At 39.1% G+C, this 22,991-nt stretch overlaps 1 protein-coding gene across 9 annotated transcripts in view; it reads right to left on the bottom strand.

The window, feature by feature from the left end:
* Positions 1-167: 167 nt before the first annotated feature.
* ARID1B (AT-rich interaction domain 1B) overlaps positions 168-22,991 on the bottom strand; it is a 291,114-nt gene continuing 268,290 nt past the window's right edge. For 5 of the 9 annotated variants that reach the window (XM_029962868.1, XM_029962870.1, XM_029962861.1 and 2 more), the window contains 8 exons: positions 15,867-16,005; positions 14,702-14,874; positions 12,936-13,086; positions 11,839-11,955; positions 10,270-10,366; positions 6,249-7,038; positions 5,255-5,385; positions 168-3,265 (listed from right to left, as the gene is read on the bottom strand). In XM_029962868.1, coding sequence (XP_029818728.1) covers positions 1,553-3,265; positions 5,255-5,385; positions 6,249-7,038; positions 10,270-10,366; positions 11,839-11,955; positions 12,936-13,086; positions 14,702-14,874; positions 15,867-16,005 — 3,311 coding nt within the window. In that variant the 3' untranslated portion in view covers positions 168-1,552. The remainder of the gene's footprint in view (positions 3,266-5,254; positions 5,386-6,248; positions 7,039-10,269; positions 10,367-11,838; positions 11,956-12,935; positions 13,087-14,701; positions 14,875-15,866; positions 16,006-22,991) is intronic. The other 4 variants (XM_029962864.1, XM_029962865.1, XM_029962867.1 and 1 more) reach the window with 2 other exon arrangements.

Below are 22,991 nucleotides of genomic sequence, written 5' to 3'. Positions count from 1 at the left end.
AGGCTTTTTGAAAAGGAGAGCAAATTGCTGCAATACAATAGCGTAATATTTTTGAAGGTCATAATAATAAAGTAGGGGAAAGAGAATAATCATTATTGCTCTTTCTTGTAATTAGTTTGCTTTCCGATATCCCACACTGTAACTAGAACATTATTCAAGAACACCCATCACAGTGCTTAACAAGATTTAATGTACATTTATTCTTAACATGTGGAACATATAAAGATTTTATACTGAATAAATGAAATTCATTAAGCCAGAGGAAAAGGAGGAATTTACATCAAGTTTTTTTCTTTTTAACTACATTATCTTGAAATACAAATGCAGATTCTTGTCACTGAAAAATCTTTGAAGTTGTGTTTCTTCCTTTTTTTTCCTGTATATATTTTTGTTGTCTGTAGACTGGTAACCATTTTCTTAAATCAATCCATACGTAACCATTTCCACACCTTGATTTATAAAGCAAATTGTGATCGGCTGCTCTCCCGAAATAGAGCATGACTTTATACATACAGAAACTTGTACATTACCCTCAGTTGTTGGTTTTCTGTGTTGGGTTTTTCCTTTTTTCTTTTTTTTTTTTTATTATTTTTTGGAGATATGGCCCAAATGAAAGAAAAAAATAATTCTACTATCACTTTGTAGATACCACATCATGAAAAAGAAACTAAAAACTTTGTACTAAAAAAAAAAAATGAGGGTATGTTTCATGTACAACTTCTATATACATCACGGCCCTTAGGCAATAAAAAAATATTTTAAAAAATGATTAAAGGAATTGTGAAGAACTGTCATTGTGGAAGGTCAAAAAAAAAAAAAAACAAACAGATGTAGACAAGACAGTTCTGGTGAGGAAGCAATTGATGTTTAACTTCAGGTTTTGTTTAAAAATCTTTTCACTTGACTTTTTTGTTTTGTTTTGCTCCTAGCCTAATGTAACCATTTCTCCTGAGGAGAAACCAGTATCGTTTTGGATTTTGACTACTGACTGACACCCTCCTTGATCCCCTACACCTACATCACTAGAATCTTCTATTGCACAGAGCTTTGGGTGATGGTATACAAGTTTTTTTTTATTTTTTCCTTATTTGAAAAAATAAAACACACAGGAACTTGGTAAGTTGGTTATTTTTCACCTTTTTGTTTCAAAGTGGTGAGATTTTTTTTCCATCATACAATGGTTTGCCATAACATTTTTTAAAAGTCACTAGTTCGCTTCCCAAAAAATATGCAATACAAACATGGAAAAGAACATTGTAAAGGATAATCTATGGAAAAAAAAAGTGTGACCTTTGAATGTACTAGACAGCAACTTTGGTTAAAAAAAATAAAATAAAAAGTTGTACTTATACACATAGACAGCAAATATTAATTTTATAACTGTTCAAATTAATAATTTCTTTAATTCCCAATTGGTAAATAGTGAATGGGGCAGAGGAGCAAAGATTCTTTTTTTTTCCTTCTTCCTACGTTGGATAAACAAGAACAGAAAACAGCCAGTTATATGTGACCCTCTAATCTCCACTCACACATGCTTGGCTTCTCACTTATGTCATAACTGCCCAATCTGAAAAAGTACATCACAGATGACAGATGCAACCAGAGAGTTCAGGACAGCAGATATTGAGATATCCAGCAAACGACCCTCGTGCAAAAGGAACTCTGAGCGGTTCTCGTCCACTCGAGCCATGGCCAGCAAGGCCTTGGCTGCCCTGCACATCATGTCTACGCTAGGCGGCTCCAGAGGCGGAGGCTGCATGTGCATGAGGTTATGCTGGCTCTGCTGGTACTGGGCCATAGTGACCCCATCCTCCAGGAAGCTTATCAAGTTTCCGATACTTCCCTTCTGCACAGCTATTGCCCTTGCTGCTAATGTGTCTCCCTGGGCAAGGTTCGATAAGAGCGCCATGGACATTTCTCGGCAGACCGGGTTTTTGCGGTCCCCGACGTACCTAACTAAAGTAGCGTAGAGTTTCTCCTGACGACTGAATGGGGGGGTGGCCAAGATAAGGTCCACATTATTGTCCTGGATACTGAGCTTACATAGGGTCTCCAGCACAAGTCTTTGAGGCGAAAGAACTGAGTTGGGCCCCACGGTTGGAAAAGGATCCTGTGCCTCCGCAGACGGGCACACCATCCAGTGCAGCAAGCCATCCAAAATTGGCAAACAGATGCTTTCTGTGTAAGCAGACAAGTCTAGCTGCCCAGAAATGTTGGCTAATGTGACCAATGTATTATCCCTCAAGACCTCGAGGCAGTCCCACCACCACTCATCCTTGCTGCAGGCCACCCCTTTGTCCTCCTCTTCCTCTTTCTCGTAAGTCTGCGGCGCTCGCTTTCTTTCCGGATGCTCGTGGTGAAGAAGGATCAGCTTTCCCAGGATCAGCACCAAGCCTGGATGTTTGGACATTTCGGTGTCATTGCCAGGCACAAAAGACAAGCTACGGACAATATTTGACACACAGATGCAGCGTTTGGCCAAGGAGTCTTGCCAGTGAGTTATGGTGCATAGAGGAGTCTCATCCCGGCTCCTTGGCTCATCCTCTAGCAGTTTAATATTCCGGTGGCTTTTGGCTTGATGGATCCCAAAGGGAAATTTACTGCTCTCTGTTTGGGAACCAGAGTTTGAGTCTTCAGGTAATGCTCCTGGCCGAGCTGAGAGGACATCATCAATGGTTGCTGTTATACTTTTTTCTTGTTGTTCCTCAAATTCACCTTTCCCCTCGAGGTCCTTCTTTTTGCTTGGAGAGTTCAAGGAAGGAGGGGCTTTCCTACGTGGAGGAATCTCCATCTTGCTTTCAAAGTGAGTCTGGATATGCTCAGTTGTGTCACCACCACCAAGCTGCCAGTGGAGAAGTCCACTATCAAACTCCTGAACGCGTCCAAGTTTGTCAGATCGGTCAACAACAAATAGATTATTTTTCTTTACAATCTTTATTGGCAGCTTGTCAAATTTACTGGCTTGTTTTGGCCTCTCACTTGGATCAGCAATGGCACCAGGAGTGGAAAAAACAATGCTCTTTTCTTCTCCTTCTACCTTTTCATCCTCCCCCTCCTCCTCATCTTCATCAAAATAGTCAATACATTCGTCATTCTCATCTTTTCCAGTATCCTCTGCCAAGGACTGACTATCATCTTTCTTGGCTGCTTTGTGATCAAGTGCTTTGTGGCCTGGATCGCCCACTTCATATTCCATAAGGATTCCAAAAATGTCAATCAGGCATTTTCTAAAATATTCTACTAAAAGCTCAAGAAATCCAGATAACTGAGGGGAGAAGAAAGAACATAAAAATCAGATAAATATTTTTGTCTGCATGGAATTTTATTAGGAACACTGTTGCATACATGCCTACATCCCTCATCCTGCTGTGAACTTGTGGCTAGGTCCTGCATTATGGAAGTTAAAAGAAACTCTTCTAGTGTCTGTCTAAACAGTCTATAATGTCAAACTATCATGGCTCCATTTGCTTGAACTGTAACAGCTATAAGAAGCACAGAACTTTATTCATATGTCTCCTTTAAGCCTAGTAGACGTCTTAGCCTAGCTGTTCCATCCCCTTCCAAGTGCCTCTTATTCTTGTTTATTTGTACAGAGTACTGAAGTTCCTAACTCAGTTTTTCTGATTTGTATTTTTATTAGATATCTGAAGTTTACAATTCTCCCTCTCCTTCTTTGTCTCTGCAGTTCAGGGTCTGAGTACTGACAGCCTAGATTAACATCCCAACTCTATTGAATAGCTCCCTTTTTGCCTGGCAATAGTTAAAAATTGGTATTGAAGCCTGGTGTTGTAAGTCACCTTTCAGAAACAGTTTTCATTTAGGTTTAACCTTCTTAATTAACTTGTAATCACTTTCTTATGGAAAGGCAGTAGTTGGACTTGGTATTAACTTACGCTCAATGGCTTTATTATTAAAAATTCTTTGCTGTTATGATGTGTTCAGCCCCATTGTCAGGCTTTTAATTTGTTTGTTTTTTGTTTGTTTCTTTTGAAATTGTGGGCTAATAAGTTTTCAGCAAAATGTATCCTTTTGTCCATTCTAGATTCTCTTATGATTGCCAAACCCTTGAACAATTAATAACAAACTGATGCTTATGAACTGCACAAATTATGAGTCATCATATGGAGTCCTGACCACCACTGGAAATAAGAGTTCAAGGCCAAAGTAAAAAAAGACTATTTATTCAAAAGAACATATATATTTACAATATGCCTGGTATTCTGTGCAACTTGCACAGGGTGCAGTAACACAATTTCTAATAGAAATCAGAGGAGATTCACCTCATTTAACTTCAAACACTGTACTAGTTACACACCTAACCTAATTGTCTAGATTCCTTTTTATAATCAATGGTCTTTTACAGGCCATTTCTAGAATATGATTCATCTGACCTATTTTAGATCTCTTCTTCTACATGAGATGAATCATGCTATAGATACCCTAGTTCTAAAGTTAGGTGGGATGAAATGTACCATTTGTGTCTGCATTTAAAAAAAAAGTAATTATATTTAAAAAATTATGAGTTATACTATTAGTAACCAGGGAAAGAATGAAGAGAGAAACTGAATATTTAATTTGTACAAATTTTAGATAATGTGCATTATCAGCATGCCATTTATTACTATCACCTAACAGGCCAAAGATTAGAGCAGGGCTGGGAGGTATTGAGGCAAAAATCACACACAGTTAAATCCTGTATTACTTGCATCCTATGGACAGACAGTGGATATTAGCCTTTAAATTGTCACTCTGGTATTTCAGTGAAAACTTAATTCACTGGAAGAAGAAAACAAACAGAAAATAAGCAATTAAAAAAAATCCCACAACCTCATATGGAACTACTGAAGAGGGACAAGTCATCACCAAAAGACAGCTTTCAAATCAATTTAATATGGTTTTGCAAAGCCTTTTATGGAAACATAAATTAAGCAAGATTACTAACATACTGCTGTTTTCTGGGACTGTGCTTGTACTATGTGAATTTATACATTAGTCTTTCAGCAGTGCTAAAACTCCTATATTCCTACATGCTCCTTTCAACAAGAAACCTCTTTCTTTCAGGCTTATTATTTCCCCTATTCAACTTACATCCACCTTGTTACTCACTGTTACCAATCATTAACAAGTGGACATTTTGCAATATTCAAATTTATGTTGATTAGAAGAAATTGTGAAGGCCATCAGCATTTTGTAGGTATCTTATTTCAGTTCTCCTTCCTTGGAAAGTTGAGAAGTATACTGCTTTCCCACCTACCTGAGAGAGGTTGAAAGTAGCAACAGTGCTGTCATCATACAGAAGAATATTAATAGTGTCTAGCGCCCAGGTACTTTCAGCCAAAAGACCAGATTTAAGAGACATCATCACTCTCCAGGCCTCAGGAGTTACTGGAGAAAGAAGGAGAAGCAAAACGGCATTAGTGCATCCTTGAAGACTGTTAATGAGTTCCTGAAAGATTAAACTGTGACATTCTGAAAATGCAAATTTAAATTAAATAGTTACTGAAACACTGGTTAAGACCCTACTTAAACCACTTAGTTCTGTTCAGTTTTCTCTAATTGTTGATCAGCCTTAATACTGGAGAATATCTTAACATAGCCATCCTTCTTGACTTTGCTGAAGCTGAAATAATCATAAAAACTTCAGAAAGCTGACTAAACTGAATAATCAGTAAACAAAGGTAGAATACTCTGTCAGGAGCGTGGAAATCTGAAGTTTGAGAACTTGAATGTATGAAATGTAACTGCAATTTAAGATAAGAAGATACTTGGGAAAGAACAGGGGGAGAAACAAACAGGACAAATAATATGCAATGAATAAATGGACCATTCAAGGGAGGCAGAGACTGTAACTAGGAGGCAGAACAGCATGAGCTTCCATGGAATAAGAACAGAGAAAGCTTTGCTAAGCTAAATGTTGCATTGGTGACTTAACAGACATTCTGAAAGACCTTTCAACACATCTCATTTTGAAATCTTGAGGCAAGCTTTGTTCTTAATGCATTTCTGGAGACCTTAGGTCTCCATATAAAATACTGCTTTATTTCATGTCAGACTGTCTGGGATGAGTTTTACCTATCATCATCACTGATGCATATTGCTATTACCTTTTTATTGGAGACAACCACATCGTAGTTACCAAAGTTCCCTATTTGTCAAAAGTCTTAAAATGTGAAAAAAAAAAAAAATCAAAATCAGAGTCCCCTTTTCACAGCTTATTTTGGTTATTTAGCTTTTGTTTTGATGCTTACCAATATCTTTTGAGGTAATCTTTCGTCTTGGTTTTAAGACTGGTTGGGATGCTTCTACAGAGCCCGGGGGGAAGGTAATTTCTCGCCTAATTGGTGGTGGTTGGGGTGGAGGTCCCGTGACCTGTGACACTGGAACTGTGGGTATAACCTTTTGCATCTTCATGGAGGGGAGGAAAGGAGACTTGCTTGGAGACATACGGTTTTCCAAAGAGCGCTGGAAGGATGCTGGACTTGGAGCTCTAGAGATGTGGTTTGGCATAGAGGGTGGTGTCTGGTAGGATGACTGAGGAGGTCTAGTGATAGGCTGCATGGAGGCTGAGGATGACATATAAGAAGGCTGACGTTGGTTGACATGAGAAGGCCACTGACTCTCGTGGTTTATCCTCTGGTCAGGTACCATCATATCATCAGTGCGATTCATCCCTGGATACGGTGGGGCCTGTGCGGGGCCTCCTGGACCTTGCCTGTTCTGGTAAGGGTAAGGCATATCATTTCGTGTCGGCCACATGTTCTGCTGAGGACCTTCACTGGAGGATGATGACTGCATAGGGCCACCAATCATCTGGGGAGGTATTCCATGCTGCTGCATTTGTCCTGGGCCCTGCATCCTCTCCCTGTTATATGGATATGGATACTGTCCCTGCATGGGTCTCCTGTCAGGCCCTGTGTAAGCGTTGCTGTACTGGTTATACATTTCCTGTTGCTGGTTGCCATACTGCATGTTATACATATCCCCTTCATGGCGTTTGGCTGGAGGCCCATACATGCCATCCATGTGTCTTTTATAGTTCTGAAAAAAAAATTTTCGAAAGATGTGTCACTTTTACTCCATACACAATACAAATACACTGGCTGAAGGCTCATTAAAAAAGCTGGAGGTGCTTTGTTCTAGAGGGATTGTGCTGATTCCAGAGTCAGGGATGCAGTGGTACCGTTAGCCTTTCCTTTTAAGCCTCTGTTTTGCTGTGCTTGCAACCAAATACTAAAAGGAAACTTATCCTTGGGCTAAATTTTCTTATGCTTGCTCTAATTTTCTCCCTTTCCCTTTCCTTTCCTATCTGTCAGATTAAAGTCCACTGGTCATTTCAGACATGCATGCAAAGGCAACAGTCCTCACTAACTAAAATATCTTCACTTCTTTTTTATGCTTAGTCTACTAAGAAGAAAAATCTTAAAAAAAATTCAGAACCACCCAGTGAATCTTTTCAAGAGACAAGCACTGAATAAGTTCTTAAAGTAACAAGATATGCTGCAAGCATGTCTGAAACACTGGATCTTATGGTAGGACATAGGCTACCCACAGTAAATTTATTAGTAGGAGAAAACAATTCTGCTGCATTTGACACTCTGGGTAATTCCCAGGAATGTCTTCTGTTTGGAAAACTGTCCTCTTCCCAAATCATCCTAATCAATTTAATTTACTGTGAGAATATTACAGCAAATGGTCACATCCAAACATTCTATTCTAGTTTATGCAGGTTCTTACCCTGCTGTTCAATAATGACTTAAGCAATGTAACTAAAACCTGCCACCTATGGTTTATTCCCTCTTTGTTTCTCACCCTCTCAAGTGGGGAATGTTGTGTGAGGTAAGCTATTTTACCTTGGGGAGAGTTGAGTGGTTTTTAAACCATATAAGCTCGTATGTATTTATGTTTAAGATGGCAAAACAAAAAAAAGACATGTTGCTGTGTGAGGGGAAGGTGGTAAGATTCTAGTTCCTGTGGGAGTTTGTTCCATAGTTCAAACCACACTGAGTGCTCTGAAGCAAAAAATGGGAATTAAATGGGTGATTTTTGAATATATGATCTATGGCAAATTCAAAGTTACAGCTCCCCTGGAAACTGTAGCTCAGTCACATTGCACAATGTATACTAATGCACTAGAGTTAAGATCAGATAAAATTCTGTATGTATTCAATATGGGAAAGTTAAAACAGCTCTGGGATTCATAAACTCATCTTCCAACTTTGGTGCACATAAACCCACAACTACTGTATTGCATGGAAATTATTTTTTTTTCAAACGTGCAATAGAGCTGTCTGGCTATCTGAGAAATACCTGTTTCCAGCCTTACATGAACTACTGTACTAAATTCCACCCTTGGGACCAATTTATACATTAAGAAATGACTTGGCAGTTGCCACACCTAAAAAGGCGGTGTTTCTTTTGCCACAGTGACTCAGTGCTTACAGTAGACACTTGGGAATGAAGCATGTGCCTTTTTAAAAGCACTTCAGCACTCTTGTATCTGTAGTGGCAACAGTCCTAATAGTATCCAGTGCTGAGGACAGTGATGGGCCTGAGCTCCCCCCTCCTGTATAAAGGTTCGGCAAGAGACTAAGGCTGCACAACATGTCTCTCTCTCCACCAGGGATGTGTAATTCTGAGACCTCACAGAAGACAAAAACCCACCAATAAGGTCACCTGCTGCATAACAGCTCTGGGGTATAAGCATTCATACAGGAATTGAAAAACCTGGCTCAAAGTGTTTCATTAGCCCCAGGAGTTCATGCTCCAATCACTTCCATTGCAGGTCATTCCCTAGCCTTCAGGTTGGAGATAAAGCTTTGAAAGGGTCATTTTTCACATTCTTCCTGTACCACTACAGAGTAAGATTTAGGAAATTGTAAATAAACTAGTGGTAACCGAGTCTCTAGATAAATGAAGAAATGGAATCCTCTGGGGATGGGAGGGAGAGGCTGAGGCCGGTCAGGATCCTTGTCCTTCATTCTTCACTGCTTTTCCGCATTAATGGATTTTGCATTCAAGAATCATTGTACAAAATATATAAACAGCACTAAGGACAGGGCCAAATATATTTTTAAAAATTCTAGCTGTCTCCTTGCCTAAATGAACATGTAGTTAATATATTCCCTGCACGTGTTAGCATGGAATATCACAAACTGTTCTGTTATGTATCTTTGCAATTTCCCCACTAAATCACCTAGACTGCTAGCATATGCTTGTCATAAAAAATAAAACAGTTTTTCAATTATGCTATTTTTGAGATGTTATGAACCAAAGAGATAAGCAACAACTTTTGAAATTTAAATTTATATATATTTTTCATACAGTGCAATTTAAGATCTCTTTTGGGTTCTCCCCACAGCAGCCTCCCTCCCACCCTTGCCCCTGATTTCTCCCACCGAAAAGGACTATCTGAAATTGGCTGAAAACTAGTTTACATTTTAGTTTTTTTATAATAAGGAAATAGCTTCTATTTTGGAAGCTAACTTCAAGTATTGTATGACTAAAAATAAATTAGTAACATGCAGAATGAAACTGATCCTGTTGAAGTCAGTGGAGTTTTGCTATTGACTTATAAGATGGGATTTTGCTCACAAGGTATGAATCATATACCTAAGAAAAATAATCTTATAAATTAATATAATTTATATTTTTGAAGTTATTACAAAGTTAGGGAGATTGGAATGTACAAACATTTAAACTATTTTTAATGCCAATAATGTTCTCTCTTATGTATTTGTACCATATTATTAGTAGAGATAACATGTAGGAATATGCCATCTGGTCTATATTAAAGATAGGTATCTCATATGACCCAGCACAGCAGTGTAAATAATTGAGTGTGTTGCACATTTTACTCTGTTCCAGTTTTCTGTTGGGTTCACTTAGCTGCATGACATTAAGTTAAGGCCCTTCAACCTGCCAGCCAAGTGGCTCTCCTATTTGTTTCTGGAACTGAGGTAACATCACTTTACTTGTCTATGCATTATATTTCCCAGTCTGCTGGTTATTAACTTGGGACAATTGCTTGATGCACATCCAAACCCACAGAACATCTGTTAGAATTTACACTCTTCCAGTGTAATGAACACATTTTCCTATAGCTGCACATACAGTGCTCATCCATACAGGCTATGATTTTGACCAGAATTACAGTGCTCCTCTGTGCCAAAAGCAATATATCATATAAAAAAATTTTTGAATGTATACAGAATTTTGGGGTCAATTTTATTAACCAAAGGTTATGAATATAGCCATCTTCCCCTCTCCTACCTGCTGCTGTGGATACATGCCAGGTTGATGTCCTCCATATGGTGGCTGTCCTGAGGGAGGTCCTTGTCCTGGATACTGCTGCCCATATGGTTCATGCCTAAAATAAAGCGTTCAAAGCAACACTTAGAGCTGCTGGAACTTCCAAGCCACCAGGAAAAGTAAAATACTCTGTTGATCTTGCACCTTGAAGGTATTCACCATTTGGAAACAAAGTGAAGGTATAGTATGGTACGATCCTGAGCTTGATGTAGTAAGCTCTGCTGGAGCTGGTAGTGGGAAGAAGGAGATAAAGTACAAGAAAGCAGGAGCAGTGAAGATGCAGCAAGGAGGTTTAGAGGGAGCAGTCAGGTATGGGAACAAGTTAAGGTCAGCAAAGAGGTAAGAAAGGCAGCTGCAGCTGCTGAGAACCCATCTTCGGTGGAAAAGTATCTGATGTACAGCTCAAAGGCTGCAAGTAAAAATTCTTGTGTTGTAACATTTGTAACATGCCAGTCTACTAGCAAGCTACTTTCTGGATCATTCAAGAATATAATCAATAGCTGACTGCCAACTTAAAGTGAGTAAAAACAGTACTCATAATTTTGCTAATGTTCATGTCATTGTTAATTAAAGCTACATAATGAAGCATACACATAAGAGACAGAGTTGCATTGCACTTGGAAACTTACCTGTGGCCTTTAAGACCTCTGAGGAGCACTACAGTGTAACTGCAATATTTTTAGCACATCTGAATGAAATTTAGGTTGCTGAAATGAAGTACTTGGAAAGTATTAAGATTGATAAATAACACTGTATTGCAGGCCAATATGTCAGTAATTCCTCTCTGTACACTACCAGTGAGAACACATCTACAATTAGAGGATAATTATGGAAGTAATATATCAGGGAGAACCACAGAAACAGAGGACTGGGGAACCTGACATATTACAAGATCTAATGGAACCTAATTTTTCAAAAAGCACAGAAAACTCACTTTTTTTTTTTGAGAGATGACCAGAGTGAAAGCAATAGCAGTTCAGTATCTTCTAAAATTATGATGTGAATGGAGAGAAATTCTCTAATGCCAGTTAAAAGAACAATGTAAACTGATGGGAGTTGCCTATAGCTGTCCAAGATGGTACAAGCAATAAGCTAAAACTGAGCAAAGGTACACGTATGTTATAGGTAAAGGAACACTTTCTAAATATTCAGTTTGTTAGCCACAGGATAACCACAAGCCAGGTGAACTTGTGGGAAGCTTCAGAAGTGGTGTCATTTAATGCTGCTTTGAAGAACCTGGGCCCATAAATTATATTCTAGTTCAGTGTTGGCAAGCAGATATACAAGGGAGGATGAACACTCCTTTTCTAACATCTCTGATTCTATGACTACAGAAAGTCAACTGATTCACCCAAGGCTCTGTCGTCCCCCCCCCGAAACTGAACCAATGGTAAAAGCCTAAACAAGAACAGGCAAAACAGAAGTAACACACCAAGAGGCCACATATTCTGTCTATGTGCTTTCACAGAGGCTGCTAGCACTCACTAGCTGGTTATTGTGGGTATTACAAACAGAGAAATCAGTGTTCACCTTTGCTGGCCAGGGTAACGATTAGGAGAATACATGCTTGGGTCACTGTTTGAAGGCACCATGTTGCTTTGACCAGGTGGTGCCATACTGCCTTCAGGACCCAGCCCATGATCCGACCTAAAAATGACAAAGGAAACCTCATTCTGTAAAAAGCACTTATTCTCCAAAGTTGTCAACAAAATAAAACAAATCATGCCCCTTAAAGAAAACATTCTCTTGACTTATCACCTTCCAGTGGAACCCTTACTCTCACTGTCTCCCCAGCAATGTGACCTGTAGAACAATATGATTGTATCTGTTTTAGTTTACACATCTACTACTTAAAACTTCTGACCGAAAACTACTCTGCCACACTGCGCCACTCTGTCTACCATCAGGAAACAAAAAGTGAAGCTAAAGTACACAGGCTAATGAAAGAAAAAGCAGGAATACAGCCAGAGCTGCAAAACCTACTAGAATACTTAATATAATCCAAACATTCCCAGACCATTCTGCTTGCTAAACCAATGCTTAGACATCAGTGATTATACCGACTTTTTTTCCAAAGCCTTTCCCCAAATAAACAAAAGAGGACCAAATTTATTTTGTGTACTTCACTGAAAGACCAACTTATAAGGGCCCTGATGGACACGTTGCAAGACTGATGTCCCTACAGCTCAGCCAACAGGCTCGACTCTTCAAAGGCAATTCACGAACAGACCACAAATCACACATGTTTAGACTGCGCATTTTGTTTTCATATAAAAAGCCAAACGGCAACTGGGTGAAAACATGGCCAGAAGACTAACTCAAGTGCTACTTTATGCCATCATAGCCCAGCCCCGCCCAGCTGCCAGCTGAAGGCAGCTGTCAAACACACCCACGAGCTGATCTGCTGCAACTTGAGTGACTTCTAAGGTGTGACAGTTCCTCTTTATTAATTTCTGTGAACAGCTAGACTCAGTCATCACCAGTGGTTTGACTCGCAGTGATTCAGTAAGGTGCTGTAGGAAATGTAGGCTGCTATGTTCTCTGCAAGGTGCAATGAGAAAATGAGAAGGGGAGAGACAGGATCATTTTCACTAATGGGCTTTGCTTTTTCCTAAAGATTGACTCACCTCCTGTCATAGCCACTTCCGTAAGTGAACTGCTGTCGCTGGCTCATGCTCATGTTGGACATTGCTCCAGATGGACTCTGGTTATACATATCTTGTATTCCACTGTTAGGCATTTGTCCAGGGGTCATGAAAGGCTCATTGCTTCCAGGCACTGTAACAGTAAGGGAAATTAAATTTATTATTCTGGGTGTTTGAAGATCTCTTTCTATTAAATGAAGTATTTTAAAAGAATGTTCAGATTCCTAACACTGCCAGGGAGAATTAGCCGGTGTCTGACAAGCTCTCCGGGATCTGATGAGAACACAGGAAGCAGCACCACAACCAAGATGATAGGTATAATATTAAGGAGCTGAAAGTGAAGAAAGAAATCTCATCCTATGGAACTGAGCTGATCGGGCACCAGGCAGCTTCTTCCCTCTGGTCTTCATAGCTGAAGACGAACTTGCTCTTGTTCTTTTCACCCCAAACAATGCTAAATACGAATGCAAACATAAGCCTTACAAAACAGATGAAAGCAAATCTCCTAGTTTGAATTACAAAGCTGTCAGAATCAGGCATTTATCTCCCTCCATAAAACCCTCATATACATATATACAATAATTTAATTATGGAAGGGATACTGTATCCTAATGTTGCTTCTCAAGCAGGATGGGCATATTCTATGGGTTCAATAAAAGGCACACTGACTGTTAGTGGATATAAATCGTCAAGCAAATAGAAGAGACTCTAGCCTTTAGACCCTCATAGTAGATACCAAACAGAGGTATTTCTGTTTCGACAGGATAAAGTGAAATGTATGACAAAGTGCAATACACCCACTTAATCTCACATGTATATAAAACCTGAAGTGAATCTAAGGCAGTGAGCATTTTCCCTTCCTTCAATGGTGTTCTATGTTAGTGTCCACAGTACAGGCAAAATGATTTAAAGGAAAGGCTTTAAAAAAATCACATCAAATTAACAATCTCTTTTAAAGCATCTCCCCATTTCATCACATTGCTCTCTTTCCCCGATTTCTGGGCCTCTTCCTCCCATTCCTCCCTTTTACTCCCTTTTAGTTTACACTTCATCTCCTCCACTTGCTCTTCTCTTTGCAGCCATTATGAGCCCTGCTTGTGTTCTTTCCTCCCACTTTCCTATATATGAGGCATGCAAGATTGATTCATTTTAAGCACATTTTACAATATCCACAAAACCATCTGTAGATTAAGTGCCCAAAAGGACCAGAGTAAATTTTGACATTAATTTAAAATTTTGCTTTCTAAAAATAAACAAACTTTGAGTGTGTTTATGACCTTTTGTCAGGGACTGTCCGAATGAGAAAAAAATTAGTTTTACTATTCTGAAAAGTATGTAAACTGAGACAAAGAGCATTAGGAGACTTGCTCAGTTCCACACAGTAAATTCCCAGTTTGATCCTAGTACAACCATGTTGCTTCACCACTTCACATTCTAACAGTGAAGTCCAGGATCTGATTTACAGAGTGGCTAACCAAGAAACACAAAATCTAATCCCATGAATTTATGCCACTTCCTAATGTATTCCTACAAGCATTTTTAGAATTCTGTTAATTCCAAAATAAGCAGTATGACTGAGTGGGGAAAATACGACCAGACTAGAATGAAACACAATTGCACTGCACCTCTCTTTTTGCTACTAGGATACCAACAACAAAATCAGCAAAGTGAGAAAGCCCATTCTGACTAGAACATCGTGATTACACAGACGCAGGGAAGAACACTTAAGCTCCCAACAAAGAAAATACCTTTTCTCATTCCACCGAAAGGATCTTTATTCGGCTCATATGGCATCCTTCCCATCATATCTGGCATGTTTATTCCCTGCTGGTATGGTGCATTTGGCGTCATGGAGTTTCGCTTTGGGAACGCTGAATCACTTACATCAGAAAAGGGATCATGCACACTAACTGCGCTGTTTCTACCAGATGAGAAAAAGGAGGCATTAACATCATCATGTATTCATAAGAATTGTGAAAACAGACTGGACTACAATACAACTAGCCCATGATGCTGTGGCAGTGAACAGTGTAGGATATATCCAAGGAAGATCAAAAGACTTTCACAGCAGACAATCATAAAAAAGAGTCTATCCACTTCTTCCCCTGGCTTCTTTGTCTACTTACCTTAGAGATCAGGGCTTTTCATCAAATCCACTGTTTGTGCACTTGTATTATTCATTTAAAAGTCTAAACCTTCCTGAAATTTCACTAAGCTGTTTTGCTGGCTTTTACATAGTGAAAGAAAACTCAATCTGAATAGAAGATGATTAAAAAAAGGTTCTCGCTATCCTTAGTATTAGAGATGGAGAAAAAAAGAACCTAAGTACACTAAGTTTGGAGTGGTCCTGTACACAGCCCAGAGCTCAGCTGTGTTCCTTTATGCTGAGAAGTCATAAAGAACTTTTTTTCTGGACTTCAGTGGACTAAGGGTTGTTAAAGAATGGTAAGAAGGCTTCACTTCAAATTAAGTCGGTCTGTGTGACTTACAGGACACAGAACTAAAAGTGATCTCTTGGTCCATCCAGTTGAATCCTCTATCTCATATTGTATATGCTTTCCATAATTTGAATTTCAGTAACACCTTAAACCAACACATTTCTCCTTCCTGAGCATGTCTGGACCTGTATACCACAGGAGTACAGGATAAGCAAGGTTGTGGTTCTGTGTTGGTGCTGTTGGGTTTCACCTTCCTCTCCATGATTGACATTCACATACAGTCCTTTGCACTGGTGTGTGTCTGATGCTTCCCTGGTGTTTAGAAAGCTAATGCACCTCCTCTTTCCCTCTCTCCTCTCCAAAAATAACTAATTTTCTTCCACTTTTCAGTCTCTAACTGGTTCACCAAAGAATCAGTTGAGTGCCTAAGCAGCTGGGAAAGACAATAAAAAACGAAGCAAAGTCCTTTTCATACCTGCCACCCTGCATAGGTGTCATCTGTCCATGAGGTGTGGATGCTGGTGTTGGGGGCTTCAAATCGCCTGGCACTTCTGTCATGGAATTACTACCAGTGGACTGTGGAGTCTGTGGGCCTTGCAAGGAACCAGAATTAGCTGGGAAATTAAAGAAAAAGGAAATATTAAAAGGTAGCAGCCAAATTCCTAGAGAAATAATAATCATCAAAGAAGGAAACTGTTTCTTTCCTCCAGAAGCCTATGTATACCTTATTCCATCTCAGTACTTTATAAATTCCCCAAAATCCTCTGAGATCAGGGTATGCTGTGCAGTAATAGCCATCATCTTTCCTAGAACTATGAATTTAATCTGCTGCCTGAAGCAACGTGAGTAGAAATCATCTAGATGAAGGATCATTTAAATCAGAGGTCAGAGATACAAAGTTAATTGTCTATAGTTTACAACAGAGTAAATGAAGGTTGTACTTTTGCATAGCTTCTTCATATAATCACTATCACAACACACGTTTATAAGGCAAATTTCAGCCAGAAGCTTTTAATCACAAATTTAAGCTACTATATTAATATAAATTCATCATTTCATTTAGCACTAAAAAGCAGACATTTCCATGGTGAAAGATGGCCAATGATTAGTGGCACACTGATCCCTTGTCAACTTCGAGATAGCACAAGCAAAGCTTGTATTTCAGAAATGCAAAAGGCAATCTGAGATCACAAGAAAATGCTCACTGAAAGTACAATTTGAACAGGAGGCTATAGCTAACACTCCCAAGAGAATTACAAAAATAGCAATGGACACTTTAACAAAATGCAGTTAGGGTCAGTCATTGTAAAGCATATGTAACAAGATCAAGTCAATTCTGCAAAGCATTCTACTTAATCTGCAAAAACATATACGTTGAGATCTCGGACAGCAGTGGAGTATCTGCACTAGTGCCCCCTTTCACCACTGTAAATAGCCTGATATTCTCAATATGACAAGTGTAGAAAAGCATTTACTTTTGTATTCTGATGAGACTGAGCAGCAATAAGGGCATTAAATGTATACACCATATAAGCTACTGAAAAAATACATCCAGACCAGTCTTTTACAGTAGATACTGAAGTTACTATTTTCATATGACTATTGAGGAGAAACAGCCCTCAACTTCAAAGATCTGATGTAATAGTTTTATGATTTAGAAGGTAGTAAGTGGGGATTAGTAATGCCATCTAAGCTTTGGATCTCACTGGCCTTGCAGCAGAAATTCTACACAAGGAGAACTTGTAGGATTCAAGTCTTCAACTGGGAAAAAAATTAACAACAGAAAAAATTCACAAATCTAACAGACTCAGAAAGATGTGGATTTGGCTTGAGAGGTCCTTCTTTTTTATGAACTGTCATGTAAACATTTTATAGTGCCTGACTATATACATTCAACAACCAATTAACAAAACTTTATAAATTACTGTTAGAGGGAAAATTGCAACAAGCAGTATGGGCTTTTCTTCTGTATGTGAAAGAGAGGGTAGTTTATAATTGACTCAGAATCCTAGAACACTCATCATCTTGACAGGCAGAGCTTGTTTTTAACTGAAGAACACCTTTTTTATATGTGTTTCATTTATATCCATAACACATGTTCCCCTATCCAGAAATCAGTCTCAGTAGCAAGTACATATGTAAAATCCACATTGTGTAGACCACATTGTTCTTGTCCTCAGCTTTCTGAGGCATGTTTGGATTATGTTCACATAATAATGAGGTTCTAAAAAAAGTTTAAGAAAAGCTCTCTGATTGCATTAATACAGTAACAATTGCAACAATTAATGCTACAGTTAACTGAAGGCTTTAGTGCTATAACAAAATAAAATCCCTGTGATAATAAAAAACCCTCATCATAGTCACAAAAAATCAGCCCTTTGTATATATGACCCCTGAGTGAGCCAGGATCATTCTCCCACCCTTGAGCTTCAAACACCGTTCTAGATTCTTCTAGAAAACTTGAAAGCATTTCTGAGTTAACCCACACATTGTCACATACCACCTTGCTATATTAGAAACATGTGAGTAAACATCTCAGTGTACCCATAGACTTGCTGTAAATTCTGATAGTGCCTAACCCTGCACATTTCTCTTATGGTGGGTTATTAAGCAGCAATTAAGTTCTTCCCTACCCTACCTGAGCAAGAGTTTAATTCATATCCCAAGTAAACCTAAAGAAAACAAGTAAAAGATCTTTTTGGTATTCATGGGTTGCTGGAATGCACAATCTTTATTATGAATAACAATGTGTTTTATATAATCTTATATAAAGAAGGGTTTAAAAGCAAAAAGAATATAACCAACCGAAAAGCTACATGTCAAGTTTCTATCTTCTGGGTGGTGATTACAGGGTTGGTTATTTTTCCTCAGACTCTTTCTAAATGACTGGTTATAAAGAACTGAAAAAATGGAAGGCAAATGCTATCACAAGAAGTGCAAAGTCTCTGGTACTGCAAGTGTTTCAGTCTCTGGCTTAGGACACCATCTTCCAAGAAGAGCCTGTATTTCATATTTCACCATAAATTTTACATTTGCTAAGCTGCACTCTGAAATTTTTACATCTATATTCACACAGTTTTTATCATGTTAGAGGTTTAATTTTGATGGTGGACATCCTGAAATAGAAAATGTACTTTTTAAAGTGCTTCATAAGTATTAAACAAAGAACTAAGAAGGAAGACAAACAACAATGTTCTTTTACGAAAGGTAATCTCTGCTTACATGATTCTGTAGCTGTCTTGGGGTTGGTCCAGGAAAATCCCTGTATGTACACAGCTACTGAATTCCTCATCTCACATCCACATCTAAACAACACTTGTCTTTCAAGTATCATAACAGATTCCTGAGACTATATTTTTAACAATAGAAAATGCATAAAAAATTAAATACAGTTGACATCTTGGTCAGTGAGAAGGTGAGGTCCTACAAACTCTTCCACAGTTCACTCAACAGCATGTATTATTCTGTGCAGCATGGAATTATAGTAGTGGCATGGCTTTTTTCTTGCAAAGCCTGCATGGCAGCTAATACTGCTTTCAGGAAAGACCCTGATTTACCAGAAAAGAAATATGCAGCTGAAAAAAGATATAAATCTTTCTCTTGCCAGCAACTTTTTTCCATTCAGGAAAAAAAAAAAAAAAAAGAAAAGAAGAATGCAGCCTCTTGAAGCTCCATTAATATGAAGCCTGACGTGCTCTCTAGGATATCCCTACCTTTTGCCAGAAGCTACAAATGTATACTCTAAAGTAAACAATAGAAAGGTTACCGAAGGTTAAGTACATTCACATACTTCAGAGTGAACAGCCAGACACCATGCTGGGTAGATAATTTACACAGCATGAACCCAGTGCCCCAGTTAGGCTGGGCTGGTGGCCGGTGGCTACTGCGGGGCTCCCCGGGCAGGCATGGATGCAGGCACAGGGGCACCTCTGCCTGTGTCCTCATCCACCCCTCCCAAGCCCTCCCCCATCATCAGTGGGGATTCCCTGGCTGGCCTCATGACACACTCCATGACATCACCTGCCTGCTAATAATAGCACTTCAGTCAGCCACCCACCAGCAGAGATGGATGGGTTTGGTTACAGATGCACTCACTGAATGGCTGTGTGGTGCTGTGTGTGTCCACCCCACCATCCCCCTCCCCAAGTCTTGTTTCTCTGCTGCCAAGGAAACGCAGGGAACACACTCTTAGCGCATTGTCGCTCCCTTTTCCAGCACAAGCGCACGATTTTTCCAGGTTTGCTGTAATGAAATCTCTATTGACATCAGGGCCAGCTGCTGAGTGTTACTTACAAGCATCCTCAGCTGTACCACTCTGGCTATCCTGTTCATTCAGTATAGGATAAACTCTCAGATGGTAATTTTGAGAGTCTTGCATATACAATCTCACACTGCAGCTAAGAATTGAGAGTGTCAGAGTACAGCAATGGAAAAGAACTCCTTCATGCTGATGCTCTTCTGGAACTTGTTCTCCAGTTTCCTTTAGTGCTTAGTGTAATGGCCCCAGAGTTCTTCTCAGTTTAGAACTTGCCACATAATTTGTGCATAGTTTGGTCAAAACTATCAAACACATATGACAGAAAGAGCATTCTATCTTTGCACCCACTTCTGAAAAGCACTGGAGCAGTAGAAGGATGCTTATGAAGACCTATAATGCCTCTCTCTCTATAAAGGATTTTCTACACAGCAGAAAAGTCACCAATGGTTGAATGGACTTTGGCACAGACCCAATGACCAGGACTTAAGGCCAACAGGGGTCCTCTAATAGTTAGCCTGTCATTAGGCATCTGCTGCTGGTCTTCACTGCTGATGGCATTACCTGACCCAGACAGGCACTAAGGCCTCAGCCTACCACAAGCATGTTGCCAACTTGCACAACCTCAGAGCAATGCAAGGCACACCAAAACACATTCAGGCCCCCAGTTCTCCCCAGGAGCTTTATTAAAGAACAGAAGAGGCTCTGACAGTGATATGAAGCTGAACATTTATTAAAATGGGCACCTAGTCCTAACCCCCACACCCTGGTTACTGTGCAAATCTCTGCTGATTAAGGTCAACCAGCCTGTCACTTTGCTTTTCTACTCTCACTCCTTTTTTCAACTTCTTGTAAGTTCTGACACTATCATGAATTGCACTAGCACTAAATTATGCACTCCTTTACGTACTTTTCACCTTATTAATTAAGTTGTAAAAAACAGAAGTGATGGGACAATTCCAAATGTGCTACAAGCAAATGGACTAACACATGGACTTAGTCCACTGTCTCGCAGACCCATAAATTTGATGCACACATTGCATCCTTTCCTTGATTGTGTTCTTCTCTATCAATCTCCTCACCGTGGTTTGTTGTAGTGTTTCCTAGCATTCCCTCTATGACTGCATTATAAAGATAATCTGTGAGGCAGCCACATAACCACTCCTTGGATGTGAGACATCTGCAAGAACAGATTTGTTTTAAGCAGCACTTCAGCCTGCTCCCATCTCAAGTAACATCTACCTGGGAACTACGATGACATTGGAACTAAATTCTTCTCTGTACCAGAAAGGCTGCCAGTCCTGACGTATTCTTACGAGCAACTGAAATACTTAATTTTGAAAGTTTCATGAAGATTAGTTGATTTTCAAGTTTGCAAGACTTGTTGCATAGCATCAGCTGGTTGGTATTGGACAAAATACAACACCCTCCACTCCGAAACAAGTCTGTCTGCTTTTCTATCAGAATTAACTTCAGTCATAATACTGTAACTAGTTCTCTGTGAATGGATTTGTCTTCAAAGTGGCTTTGCCTACATTGAGCTAACTGCACAAGAGAGGCTAATGGTTAAAGTAAGGACTTTTGGAAGCTACTGCTTCTTGTTGTATTGGGCTCCTGTTCCCTCTGAATGCCAAAGAGTAACAGATTATCTAAAGTACGTCTATAACTCTGTTTCTTTTGTGAAGTTAAAATGTTAATGTTGGTATATACTACAGGAAAAGGAACAAGAAAAAAAGCTGACTATTAAAAAGAACAGGCTTGTACTCTCTGAGGCATCTATACCTCAGCAGGATTTCATGTACTAAAGCTGATACACACTGGGAAAGTCTTTCTCTGTATAGAAGTGCAGTCTCATTCAGTGACACAAGCTCTTTTCTCTACAACAAAACAAACCTTGAGATCCTTGCTTGCTTCCCCCTCTTCTAGTCTCTATGTCCTGCTGTGTTTTTATTTTAGAAAAATAGTTTCAGTTCTCCTCATAGACAGCTTGCTTGGAAGTTATGATAAATTTGAATTTGGACTTTGCCATTTTCATCTGTAGCGTCAAAATGCAAAAGGACCCTGTAAAAGTGGTACATCTGACATTTCTATTCCTTTGTTTTATGTTTACATATTTAAATAATGATTCTTCATCTCAAAATTCAGCCAATTTACAGTGATCATCCCCAAATCAACTACTGAGACCAGTGTTAGAGGAAGAGTGTAAGGGAGAAGAAAGCAAAGCAAAATACTCTTTCATTTTTAGAAACAGATTAATTTTCACCTCAGTGTCCTTAACAAGTCTAACAGTTTCAGCTTCCCTTACCAGTCTTCTCAGAAGGTGATGGGTACCTCCAACATATTTTATTTTTTCAGCCGTGCACATTCAGGACATTCTGCTCACTTCAGACAGATAAACATTTGGACTATGGGCTTCACTTGCAGTACCAAATGTTTTGCTCCATCTTCTAAGCTGGCACTGCAAAGTAACCTAGTCATCCTCTCTATTAAACAATCACCCCTGGTGTACCTAATAACCCTAGATTTTAATAAGATGAAGGAAATGTTTAAGTCATTACACAGAGATATACTTAGGAAGATTTTAACTAAATACTCCCCCAAATCCTTACACTGAATAAATCAGTCTGAGAAAGATTTAAGCCTTATCACTGTTAGCTTTTCTGTACTGACAAAGCTCTATTGTAAGAAATGCTCTTGGAAAGGCCAGAACTTTATTATATGATTATAAAGGTCTTTGTAATTTTCTAGTATCCACAATAGGGTACTGGAGTCATGCAGTTGCAAACTGTCTGCAGAGGTTGCTGGGTCCCCGACTCTCCACTTCCCATTTTCAGCCAGTGAACTGCACTAACAGAAACTGAGTGAATACTTTTCTAAAACTGCCTTCTAATGCAGGAAACTGCTGTAAACACTCCAGGAATTATATTCTCTTGGCAATAACAGATGCTGGTCTACCTAGTAGTAATTGTGACAGTAGTTCACAGATTTTGTCGAATTATTTTGTTGGTCAGAAAAGCTAACAAGCAAAGGAATAACCCAAAATAATCAAACAAAACTTTTCCTCTTCCATGGGTAGTCCAGAAGTCAACATCACAGACTAATACTATGTTTCTACTCAAGGACTGTCCTGCCTTGAATATCAACCATGATTATCTAATCCTGAGAATCTTAAGTTAAATGAATTTAGAAAGAAAACAGTGGTTCCAAACATCACACCATACATGAAAAAAAGAACAGCTAAAGTAAAGTAATTCCAGTTCCAGTTTTTCAGATGAGAAGATAAAGACAGTGATGCTAATGACTTATCTGACACACAGGATTAGCAACAAAAGAACAGAGAGCATG

This window comes from Manacus vitellinus, unplaced genomic scaffold (genome assembly GCF_001715985.3).
Source record: "Manacus vitellinus isolate BGI_N305 unplaced genomic scaffold, ASM171598v3 scaffold_4_pilon, whole genome shotgun sequence".
In the NCBI taxonomy this organism is placed as follows: Eukaryota; Metazoa; Chordata; class Aves; order Passeriformes; family Pipridae; genus Manacus; species Manacus vitellinus.
Note: the sequence above shows the minus strand (reverse complement) of the source record. Positions and strands in the feature narration are given on the sequence as shown.